Genomic DNA, 12,334 nt, shown 5'->3' with positions numbered 1-12,334 from the left:
CTTTCATAATAACCCTTTCCTCTTGCAATGCCCTGAGGATCATCAGATTCAGAACTATTTTGTTTTATGAAAGGCCAACAAATTATATATTTATATATATATATATATAGTAGATATTGATTGTGATTGCCTAATATTAACTCTTTTCTTTTGAAAATAAAGAAGTTTATTTGATGGTTGGTAATATAGGAATCTAATTATATATGCTATTATTAGAGTTAATACCTCATTTGAGATTTTTCCAAGACTATAATTAAGGAATTAGTCAACTCTTTATTTTATTTTGTTTCTATATTTCAGGAATCGTTCTCCTCAACTTTTATTATCAGTTTATATGTCTACATGATGCATGATTTATAAAATTATTGCATAGTGATTTTATTTTCTATCGGTACCTAACACATAGGTACCGACCAAAACAATTATGAAAAAAAACCCTAGAGTCACTCTCTTGGCTTGGGATGTTGGTGTCAGCACTCACCGTGCGTTCGATTATGCCTGGTCGAGAGGAGAAGCTTTCCATTTGGTTCAGTGTTGTCATGTTTTGGAGGGTGGTCGGTTTTCGGGGATTCATGCTTCTCTGGTCTCTTTGATGGTTGAATCGGGGCTCTGGAGTGTTGTATGGACTAGGTGTAGTCGATCCTGCCTCATGGGTGGCTTCGTCGTCAGAAACATATTGAGTTGCGTGCGTGATTTCTTGGTTGGGCTGAGATGTTGTTGCAGGAGTGATGTAGATCTCTCTCGGCGGATGGTTGGATCGGTGGGGTTTCGCTCGGTCGGTGGCGTTGGCAGTGCCGACCTCACCTTAAGGCAGGTGAGGCAGTTGCCTAAAGCCTCCTAACATAAGAGGCCTCATCTTCAATATATCAATCTATTATATATGTATAGATTACATTTTATATAAGATTAATGTATACTAATAAATTACTAATGTAAATCCATGTATAAATGTGTGGAAAATATAATAAAAATAATAATAAGAGAAAGATAAAACAAGAAAGGAAATAGAACACAAGAAAATAACAAACAAGATAATTAAATTATAATAGATTGTTTATCTCTGTTTTAAAATTCTCATTGTGAGTATTAGATTATTTTGTATCAAATTCCAAAATTTACTATTCATAAAAAAAAAATTGGTTGAAAAATGACATATTCCTTGTAAGTCAATCTAAGTTTTATAGGTAATAATTTAGAGTTAACATAAAATATACATTAAATTTCCAATAAAAAAAAATATGCATTAAATTATATTAATATTAAAATTTGAAAGAAAAAGTTCATCTACAACCCCGAATTTGCTCGGGCGAGCTTGGGCTACAAAGATCTATTATCTTGTTGATATTAAGATTGTTTAAATATAATGGTCAAATTATTTATTCGTAACATAATTAACGATTTTACTTAAGTTGACATGAAGATGTAAGTTTTTATTGTAAGCGTCTATAGTTGAGTTATTTAAGCATAAAGTAACACAATAACATATCTAAACAATTTATTTTGAATAAATTTGAAGTTGATTTGGTACGAAAAACAAAAAGCCTGATCAAAAAGCCTGATCAGCCCTAGAAAAACACCACGTGAGATTTACTTAAGATAATGAGTTGTTAACATACAAATATTTTTAAAACAATAAGAGCTGATATTCTCTATTCTATCTTGAGACTAACGCCTTCATTTTAAAAAAACAATAATATAATAAAAATTAATTATATATAGCAAAATAATTATAATTTATTATAAGGTTTATATTTTTTTACATCCTAATTTTTGACTCATTATTTGTTTAAATTATGTGTTTTGATAAATTATTTTTTGGACACTGTATTTTGTAAAATAGTTCAAATAGATTCCTAAACTTGATTTTAATAAACAAAAAATTGAATATAATAACACAGTTCTTAGGCAGAATGATTGTATTTTTGTTATGAATAGTTAGTTTGATGAATTATTTGTAATTTTAGTTCAATTTTTTTTTAATAAAAATCGTATTTAAGGGTGTATTTGAATTATTTTATAAAACATTAAAACTAAAAATAATTTGTGAAAATGAACAAATGATAAACCATTAATCCTTAATTATTTATATATATTAAAAGAAAAAGTAACTGTTGAAACATGTTATATAGACTAGACTAGACACACACACTCTCTCTCTTAAAGTGTCTAACCATAGCTTTCTCTCTCTTCCTTTCTTCTTCTTCTTCTCCATGGGTTTCAAAATGAGAATCCCAGACCCAATAGCACTGCTTCTCTTACTGGTGACCACCAGTGCCATTTGTGTGATCCACTGCAACGCGACTGCACCGGAGCTCGGTGAGGCTTCATTTTCCTCCGAAAGGTTCAATTTGGAGAGTGGTGGTGATGGGCTTAGCAGGGCCCAGTTTCCTAAGGGGTTCGTGTTCGGTACGGCGACGTCGGCTTACCAGGTCGAGGGCATGGCCCATCAGGACGGTCGTGGGCCCAGCATTTGGGATGTCTTCGCCAACACTCCTGGTTAGTCTTATTATTATTATTCATTAATTAATTTCTCATTTATTATGTATATTTTTTTGTTTAATTAAAAAATAAATTAACAGGGATTATTGCTAATAATGGGTCAGCAGATGTTACTGTAGACCAATATCACCATTATAAAGTAAGCTCTTTTCTTCTCTTCTCTTCTCTATTTTAATGTCTTTAAAATTATTCCTTATAATATTTGAATTTTGTACAAAGTATAAGCTAAGGATGGGATAGAAAGAAAAAGAGTGTAGAACAAAGAGTTTGAAGCAATAAATGAATTTGTAAAGTGGCTATGGTGAAAACTAATGCTCTTAAGTTTAAAGACTATTGTTTCTTGTAATGAGAAAGTAAAAGAAAGTTAATAATTTTATTATTATGGCTATTATTGATTTTTCACTGACAAATGTAACATGCTCACAATTATAAAATCTGTTTGCATTATTGATCTTCAAATCTTGTTTCAAGTGAGAATAGTTATTTTAGAATGATTTGTTACTTAGAATATGCATTTAAATATTATATTATAATATTTTAAATAATGAATCTTAATTTTAATAAAGGGTAGGTAACCATTTGGTACTCTGTGTTTTTGCAAAGTATCATTTTGGTACTCTCTGTTTTCAATAATGCTCATATGGTACCCTGTATTTTAAAATCGTATATATTTGGTACCCTAAACTCAAATTTAATTAATAAAATCTTACCAATTTAATCAAACTGCTGTCAATTATGTAAGTTTCAAATTTAAATTTAATTACATATAACTGATGACAGTTTGATCATATTGACAAAATTTTATCTATCAAATATGAGTCTAGGGTATCAAATATATATAATTTTAAAATATAGGGTACCATATGAGCATTATTAAAAACAGAGGGTACCAAAATGATACTTTGCAAAAACATAAGGTACCAAATGAGTAAATTCCCTTTAATAAATATAATTAAAAAAATTATATTATTATATATAATATTTATGTAAATATTTTAAGCACAATTATCGTTGCTACTCCCCATCTTATCCTTGTCTCATTATTTGGTCAGAAGACCAAAATTTTGTCTTGTCGGTGGAGTAATAATAATAATATCGGAAACCTCACATTTCTATCTTTTATTATTACTTCTAAAATTAAAAATGTTTTTTCATCGTTTTTGAAAATCCTAGCTGACTAAGACACCAAAAGTATCCGACATTGCTTTACATTATATATTGTTATTGTTGGAAGTTAGTTTCGAGTTTTATTATATTTTAATTTAAAATAAAATATACAAAATTCGTGACTAAATTATATCAATCAATATAAAAGTTGTATTATAATAGAGAGTGACTACAATATATCTATTTTTTTGACAATATTGATGCAGTCAGTTTATATTTTCTATACCTCAATAATTTTTTTTCAATTTTTTTATATGACAGTGTATATTGTCATCATTTAAAATACCCTGTAAATTTTCAAAAAATTCTGAATAATTTACAGTGCCAAAAACAAGGTTCAAACCGTTGGTTCTTTTACACGTGTATAAAAAAAATAAGCACGCGTACAATAAGTTATTTAAACTCTATTTTCTGTACCACAATTTATTCGGAATTTCTTGAAAATTTATAGCATGTTCTAGATAGTTACGATGTACACCGTCGTATAAAAATAATTGAGATTATATCTATCTAAGAGCTTAAAATAGAAAAATGATCTACCAGTGTTGTAAAAGAAGTAAATGCGTTGTAGTTGCTCCTTATATTTATAATAATTTATTAAAAACAAAATACATTGTACAAAGATATAGAAAAAAAAAACATTAGGTGGACCCTGAGTCCCCTAGCTCTGTCATTATGCATGTCTTTGATAGATAAAAAAAATCAAAATTTTATTTGAAAATTTCTAAAAGTTTAAATTTATTATTTTTTTAAACATTTTAATGGAATAAAACATTAATAATTTTGTTTCTTTTTCTTTTAGTTATCTGACTAGTTGTGGTAACCGAGCTCCAATAATGCTCGGCCTCAAACATTTCTTTCCTCGGCTGCGAGGAAGAAGGTTCCCCCATTAGTGAAAATTGGAGCTCTCCTGGATGGTATGCGACAGTGACCTTTAGTGCAGGGTCGAGCGGAATCGGCCTAGGTCCTGAATTGGATTCCGGATAGAGGGCCTCCCGAAGAACTCTCCTCTTCCCCTCTATGACCTCGTTTATCTGGCGGCGGTAATGAGCTCGAATGTCCTCCTGCTCGCGCGCAAGCTCGTATTCCCTTATCCGACGTTGATTCCGGGCGAACAGCGATTCTGGGCTCGGAGTTTTTTGCTCGTAAGGGATTGCCAGCAACGACCCCCACCGTCTTTCCAGATTCTGTGATATCTAGCGAGAAAGAAAAAATGGTGAGGGTCATGCATGCAAGAGTTGCGAGCTCGAAGTTACGAGCTCGGGGTTTAGGAACAAAACAAGCTATATATTAAGGCCCTTATTAAAGAGTCAGGACGTGCGTTTCACGAGAAAGGAAGGAGAGTGGATAATTTTTTGAAAATCCCGAAAATTAAGGGAAAAAAGAGTGGCGGTTAACCAGAAAAGGCAGCCTTGGATTTCGTGCATTTGTCAAGGCCAGTGTTTTTTCCCGAAATCTTGGTGTACAAGAAACGTCTCTTAAAATTTTAAAACCCAGAAAACAGGAATCTTGCTCAAACATCAAAACTGGATATGAACCAGTGATGTAAATTTTGTGTTGGGAGTCTAAAAAAAAAAAAAAAAGCCAAGAGCCTATCGGATAGAAACCTCCTATCATATTATGCTAAGGATGTAAACTAGTACATACACAGCATGAACAAAAACTAACAAAATGGAAAACAAAGATTGCATACTTACACAATAATGGCGATTGCAGAGAGATCGTTGACTGAAGGAGAGGTTGCAAATAAGAACTCACGGACTCGAACAAACCAGGGTTTCTTTGGCTGAGAAAACATGCACATAATGGAAACTTTATAGGATGGTCTCTGGTTTTGTTTTTTCTTCTTTTCTTGCTTTTGGTGAACGAAGATAAAAAGGAAGATGAAGAGTGGGGTCTCGTATATATAGATGGAAAAAGGGGGATTAATCCGGGGCGTTGAATGAAATCCTTGCTAGATCCAACGGATGGGGATCAATGACAAGATGGCGCCGAAAAGGTGGCAGACAGATGATCGTGGGCATGTTTCCAAGGTACTCAAGTACCAAAAATGAGCAATACCTGGCTGACGCGTGTCCATTTTCAAAAAGCGTATGACGGTATGGTTCCCGAGGGAAGTAGTTCAAAAGTTTCCTTCTCTTAGGATTCGAACAAATACTTTTGAGGGGGCAAGATGTTGTACCCAGTTTTCGAGCCATGTTAAATGTGATCTCGAAAGTTAGATTCACAAACAATTGGACTCGTAAGGTTTAGAGTATGCTCCAGGACTAAATATCGAGCCTGCAAGACATAGACGACCTCGAATATGGTGACCTCGAAGTGTTCATGATCTCGAGAGGAAGCTCCGGAGATGCATCCATCCTCAGGGATGACCTCGGATCAGGGGTCCCGAGCTCGACGCACATACAATCTCGAAAGCCACGTGACCTCGGGAGATGTCTCTAGTTCGAAAGATGACGAGAAACCTGGGAAGCTAAGGCCTTGGAGATATATGATAAAAACCTTGAATATCTATAAGTGTAGTCCATACGAGATGTAATCCTTATTTATTATTGAAAATCCCCTAGAATCGTGGGATATTATTTGGTCAGTTATACGTCCCTGGTCTTCAGGGGACGTTTCCTTTTATATTTGATTATAGGCATTTAAAGCCATTTATTTTATTTACACAAAAAGAGTAACTACCCAAAATATGTGGGATAGTATTCTGCAGCCTTCTCTATAAATAGAGAGGTCATGCACCATTGTAAGGGACCGAAATTCTAAACCTTGAGAGAAAACTCTGAAGAATTCATGCTTAAGAATTTTCAGAGATAATCTTGAGTTTAATAACAGAGACTAATGGACTAAGCAGATTTAACTGCTGAACCACGTAAAAACCGTGTGTTTGTGTTGTTATATTTTAATTGGCCATTATCAGTTATTGTTTACGTGCTCTCCTTTCATTGTTGACGAAAAACGGCGTCAACAAAAATAAATTTATTTATATAAATGGATATATCATTTCTTAAATGTATGTAATTTCAGCTATTAAATCTAATAATAGTTCAAAATTTGTCTTTAATAGTACTGGTCTATTATATTAAAACTAGAAGGGAGGATATCATTTTGGTCACCGTGTTTTTACCGAATACATGATTGGCCCCTGTGTTTTGTTAAATGACAATTCAGACTCTATGTTTTACAAAATAGATCAAAATAGTACTGGTCTATTATATTAAAACTAAGATAGCTTATTACATCGAATAAATATGAGGACATTAACACATTATTACTTGTTACTCCATTTATTATTAATTAGTTTTAACATAGAACCCAATGATTCGTCTTAATATGGTATTCGAACCCGTGTTCGGAAAGAGCCACCATCACGAGCGGCATAATAAAAAGAACTACCATCTTGAGAGAGTATATAAGAGTGTCGCACATCAAGTAAATGTGAATATATTAATACATTTATAGGATTATGAGTCACTCTATTCATTGTCAATTGGTTTTGAGTAACAAAACGACTATAATTTTAGGTATATTATATACATACAATGTGTATTTTGTGATATCTTATTTTGTTGTTTCAGGAAGATGTTGATATCATGAAAAAACTAAACTTTGATGCCTACCGGTTTTCAATTTCTTGGTCCAGAATTTTCCCAGGTAATTTTCAGAATTTTTTTTCTTCTTTGTTCAACGATTTAAAAGTCCATTTGTGATAACTTTTATTTCAATTTTCAGATAAGAAAAGTAGAGAAGAAAAAGTCTCACTTTGAAGTACTTCAAATTAATATTACTTCATGCTGCTATGTTAGTCTTTTTATTTGTCAAGTTCAAAAAACTTATATGTCTCATTCAACAATTTCAGAGGGTACTGGAAAAGTAAATTGGAAAGGAGTTGCCTATTACAATAGGTTGATCAACTATATGCTTAAAAGAGGTAATTTTTTTGGTTCACTTTGATCTATTGTAGCTCTACAATCGAATTATGTAACCAAACATTATACACAGTGATGTGACAGTTTAGCATAGCCAATCACATTTATTAAAATTGGGACCCACTGTTTTAAAAAGCAGTGGCACGTCATTGTGTGTAATATTTGAGTACATATTTTGAGTGCACGTATCATTACTCTTAGACTAAATACAACATTGCTATTCATATTTCATACTACCTTATGTGAAAGCTATCAAAATAGGTTATGTTTGAATCAATGTATTGTTCACAGGGATTACTCCATATGCAAACCTTTATCATTATGATCTTCCTGAAGCACTGGAGAAAAAGTATTTGGGATTGCTTGGCAACCAAGTTGTGTAAGTACCATAACAAAAGAATTCATCTCTCTTGTGCATGAAATTTGTGATAGTTTGTAACCAAGTCTTCACTTCTTTTGCTTCATTTTGCAGAAAAGATTTTGCTGATTATGCAGACTTTTGTTTCAAGACATTTGGAGACCGAGTAAAGAACTGGATGACATTCAACGAGCCTCGAGTTGTGGCTGCGCTTGGGTACGATAATGGACTTCATGCTCCAGGAAGGTGCTCCAAAGCATATGGAAACTGCAGAGCTGGGAACTCAGCAACGGAGCCTTACATCGCTGCTCACAACATGATCTTATCTCATGCAGCTGCTGTTCAGAGATACCGCGAAAAGTACCAAGTAAGATAACCATTCACTTCTTGTAAAAGGAAGCATTTTTTTTTGGTGGTTTTGATTGATCAAGCAAGTTTAAGTTAGGTTAACTTATAAAAATATTTGCATTGTCAGAAAACACAAAAGGGAAAGATTGGGATCTTGTTGGACTTTGTTTGGTATGAGCCTCTTACTAGATCAAAGGCAGATAACTATGCAGCACAAAGAGCCCGAGACTTTCATGTCGGATGGTAAAATAACTATGCGCAATAGCTTTGTTTTGATAATTTTTTGCAAAATGGCCTTCCAAATACAATTTATTTTGCAAAAAATTATCAAAAGAATGTCATTTTACATAAAAACGATTTATTGCATCTTAAATTCTTCTTATGATTACATGGTATGTACTTCAGACTAGAACATAATATTTTCAACAAATGGACAACTCTGTTCAAATTGTATTAACTTTTTATCAGGTTCATTCATCCAATTGTATATGGTGAGTATCCAAGATCAATGCAAGGAATAGTAGGCAAAAGGCTACCCAAGTTCACAAAAGAACAGGTTAAAATGGTGAAGGGCTCAATGGATTTTGTAGGGATAAACCAATACACTACATTCTATGTAACTAGTTCAAATAAACCAAAACCAAAGGTCTTGGGGTACCAGAGGGACTGGAATGTAGATTTTATTTGTAAGTCTCTTTCACTCTTCATATTTGTACACTGAGTATAATATTGTCAGACAATTCTCTTATAGGGTCTTTACTTTAAGCCCTACTGGTGGGGCTCTCAGTGTTCATGACCCGTGAATAGTTTTCAGCGCGATTTTTTTTATGACTACGTATACTGTAGCTATTTAGAGCATCCTGCAAATTTTCAGAAAATTCCGAATAGTTTACAGTACCGAAAACTAAGTTCAAACATGTTGCACGCGCGACTAATTTTTTTATGCGCGTGGAAAGCAACATGTTTGAACCTAGTTTTCGGTACTGTAAACTATTCAGAATTTTCTGAAAATTTGCAGGATGCTCTAAACAACTACAATATACACGGTCATAAAAAAAATTGTGCCGAAAACTGTTCATGGGTCGAGAACACTGAAGAACCCCACCAATAGAGCTTAAAGTGAAGCCCCTATATGAGAATTATCCTAATATTATCACTGTTTATTTAATTACTTAATCCATTTGTGTTCATTTTCCTTGAACATTGCAGATAAAAAGAATGGAGTTCCCATAGGTCCTAGAGTAAGTTATTTCAACCCCATGAATACATTTGACTTTAGAAGTTATGCCCTCTAACACAGTGAAATTTCCAGGCAAATTCCTACTGGCTCTACCAAGTACCATGGGGTTTGTACAAATGTTTAACTTACATAAAAGAGCATTATGGAAACCCAACTGTGATCCTATCTGAAAATGGTAAATAACATTCACTCCAGCAATTTCATTTTATTTGATTACAAGAAAAGGTTGAGTTTATATTCCTGCAGTGGCATCATCAAATCTGTCATATTGTGCTTGTTTTACTCCATATCAACATTTGCTCACCCCTTGTTAACACATGATATCAATACTCTATTGATTCGAAAATCGTACCGAGTTTTGCTCACATTCTTGATGTTAAAATTCTCAGGCATGGATGATCCGGGCAATGTGACACTAGCTCAAGGTTTACATGACACAACAAGGATCAAGTTCTACAAAAACTACCTGATTCAACTGAAGAAGGCAGTTGATGAAGGAGCCAATGTGGTTGGCTACTTTGCATGGTCATTGCTTGACAACTTCGAGTGGAGATTAGGTTACACTTCAAGGTTTGGCATTGTCTATGTTGATTTCCACACCCTCAAGAGGTACCCGAAGATGTCTGCTTATTGGTTCCAAAAACTTCTCCAAAGAAACAAGTAGTAGTGCTTTTTGAGTCACCAAGGTTTTAACAAAAGTATTCATATATCTATAATCTCATGCCTCTTAGTCCTACTCAACATACTATCCAATTGCAATTAGACTGTCCTCTTCTATAATGGTTTCTAGCTACCATGCCCTTTTATTTGAGTCTAAGAGACTGGCCATTTTGTTAAAGAGACTGCTTTTTTTTATTTAGTTTAATTAAGTAGACCTCCCTGTTGTTATTAGATTCAAAATGGATCTTTATTCTAAGCACTTGCACAAAATTGTCCCTTTTAATGTGAGGAAATCAACAATCAACATCCTCTTTGTGGTTCTTCTATATATGATCTTACACAAAAACCCAATATCCATTTACAACTTGCAAAGAGAGTAGGGATCAATGCCAACTTTGTTGGTCCACAATTTCAATATAATTGATTACATTTCAACATTTCAGTATATTTTATATATATATATATATATATATAAAAACTATAAATAATACTGATACTAATAATAATAAATAAAATCCAGTCTATGAATTAGACGAGTGCACCTAACATACACTAAATATTCTGCCCAACATTTTCTAGGATCATTTGTGAGAACTCTACAATATAGAGTTATCTTTCCTGCTTTAATTTTTCCCTCTTATAAATTGAAAAGGGTGTGTCTGTTTGTGTTGTTATTAGTATCATCACTCGAGAACGAGTAATGGTTCAAGTTTAGGGGTGTGATAACTTTATAATATAGAGTTATTTATTATAGAATTATCTTCGAGCTTTTAAACTTAAAATCTAATTAAATTGGGGTGATTTATGTTTTTATTGTGCCTTTTGAATTATTTTATTTATTAATTTTGTTTGTGAATTTTATTTTAGTTGATGTTAATTATTGTTGGAAAATAAATAGAAAAATGACTAAAAATTGTGAAATCTATTTTGAATGTCAAAATGAATGAATGCTTGGAAAACTTAGTTTGAAAATTTTGAAGAAAATATTTTGGATCTCAAATCCTGATCTTTGTTGGAGCAAAGTTGCACTCATTAATTGGGTTGAATTATTTTGTTGAGGTGGAGATGATGAGAAGGATGACAGCTTGTCAAGTTTAATTATCTCACATGGAAAAATTACGGGGCTGCGTGTGAGAGAAATGAAGTTTTACCAATTTTGGAATTTTAGAGCATCTCCAGTGGAATACTATAAAAGCGGTGTATAACTATTTTTAGTCCATCTCCATAGAATGGAACTCCAATAGTAGTCTAATGTGTGTCTAATTTAGCACGTGCTAAACGTTGTGCCAAATTTGGCACACAAAAAATATCACATTTTTTAATTACTCGTTAGTACGATTTATTAATTGAAAAGAGTTTTTAATTTTTAATTTATCTTTTAATAATAAAAAATTAATTGTTTTGTATATTTTCAATAAGCATTAATAGTTATATTTACTTTTTTAGCTAGTTTGTACTCTGTACATTGGAGTACAAATGTAAAAAGTGGGCCAAATATATCATTGACACATATTTTGAGCCAAATTTGGCACAAAATATGCACCATCCATTAGTCTTAGCCTTCGTACACACTATCACCTAGCAACCCACCACCATAGAGAGACATACTTTTTGCATTTTCGAACCATCAAAACTAGAGAAAAGGAGAGAAAAACATGGGGATGCAGAACTAGAGGAAGAAGAAGAGCTAGAAGAGAAAGAATATGAGATTTCCATCATTTTTCTTCTTGTCTTCTCCCTTAGTATTTTATTTTTGTATGTTGAGTATGAGCTAATTTATTTAAAGTTAGGAATATTGATTAACGCTAATTTGTAGTTAACCCTAAATTGTAGAATCTTACTATACAATTGTCTCTTGTTCATTTAAGCAATGTTTATTGTTAAAATTCTTGCTTGAGAGTGATCAACTTAAGTGAGATAGAAGCGAGTATGAATTCCGAAAGAATTTAGATTAGTGGATAGGCTTATTTGATGCATATTTGATAACTATGTTATTAATTAGTGGATAATTTAGGGATATTTTTTCCACCATGCAAACTTAAAGGATTGATGCTTGAAATTATATTCTTGCAATTGAATTGACATAGGAATATGTGAATTTAATTATGAAAACTTTAGTATGAGCATTTGGAA

General features: G+C 32.7%; 1 protein-coding gene across 1 annotated transcript; it reads left to right on the top strand.

Moving 5' to 3' along the window:
* The first annotated feature begins 2,154 nt into the window (after positions 1-2,154).
* On the top strand, positions 2,155-10,396 carry LOC133831626 (beta-glucosidase 44-like). The gene is made up of 11 exons (XM_062261996.1): positions 2,155-2,496; positions 2,580-2,638; positions 7,245-7,320; positions 7,526-7,597; positions 7,887-7,974; positions 8,068-8,320; positions 8,429-8,544; positions 8,770-8,987; positions 9,511-9,542; positions 9,614-9,716; positions 9,931-10,396. The coding sequence occupies exons 1-11, from the start codon at positions 2,211-2,213 to the stop codon at positions 10,203-10,205; spliced, it is 1,578 nt and encodes a 525-aa protein (XP_062117980.1). The 5' UTR covers positions 2,155-2,210; the 3' UTR covers positions 10,206-10,396.
* The last annotated feature ends 1,938 nt before the right edge of the window (positions 10,397-12,334 follow it).

The sequence above is a fragment of the Humulus lupulus genome, chromosome 4, assembly GCF_963169125.1.
Source record: "Humulus lupulus chromosome 4, drHumLupu1.1, whole genome shotgun sequence".
Classification (NCBI taxonomy): Eukaryota; Viridiplantae; Streptophyta; class Magnoliopsida; order Rosales; family Cannabaceae; genus Humulus; species Humulus lupulus.
The sequence above is the reverse complement of the archived record's forward strand: the minus strand, read 5'-3'. Positions and strand labels throughout refer to the sequence as shown.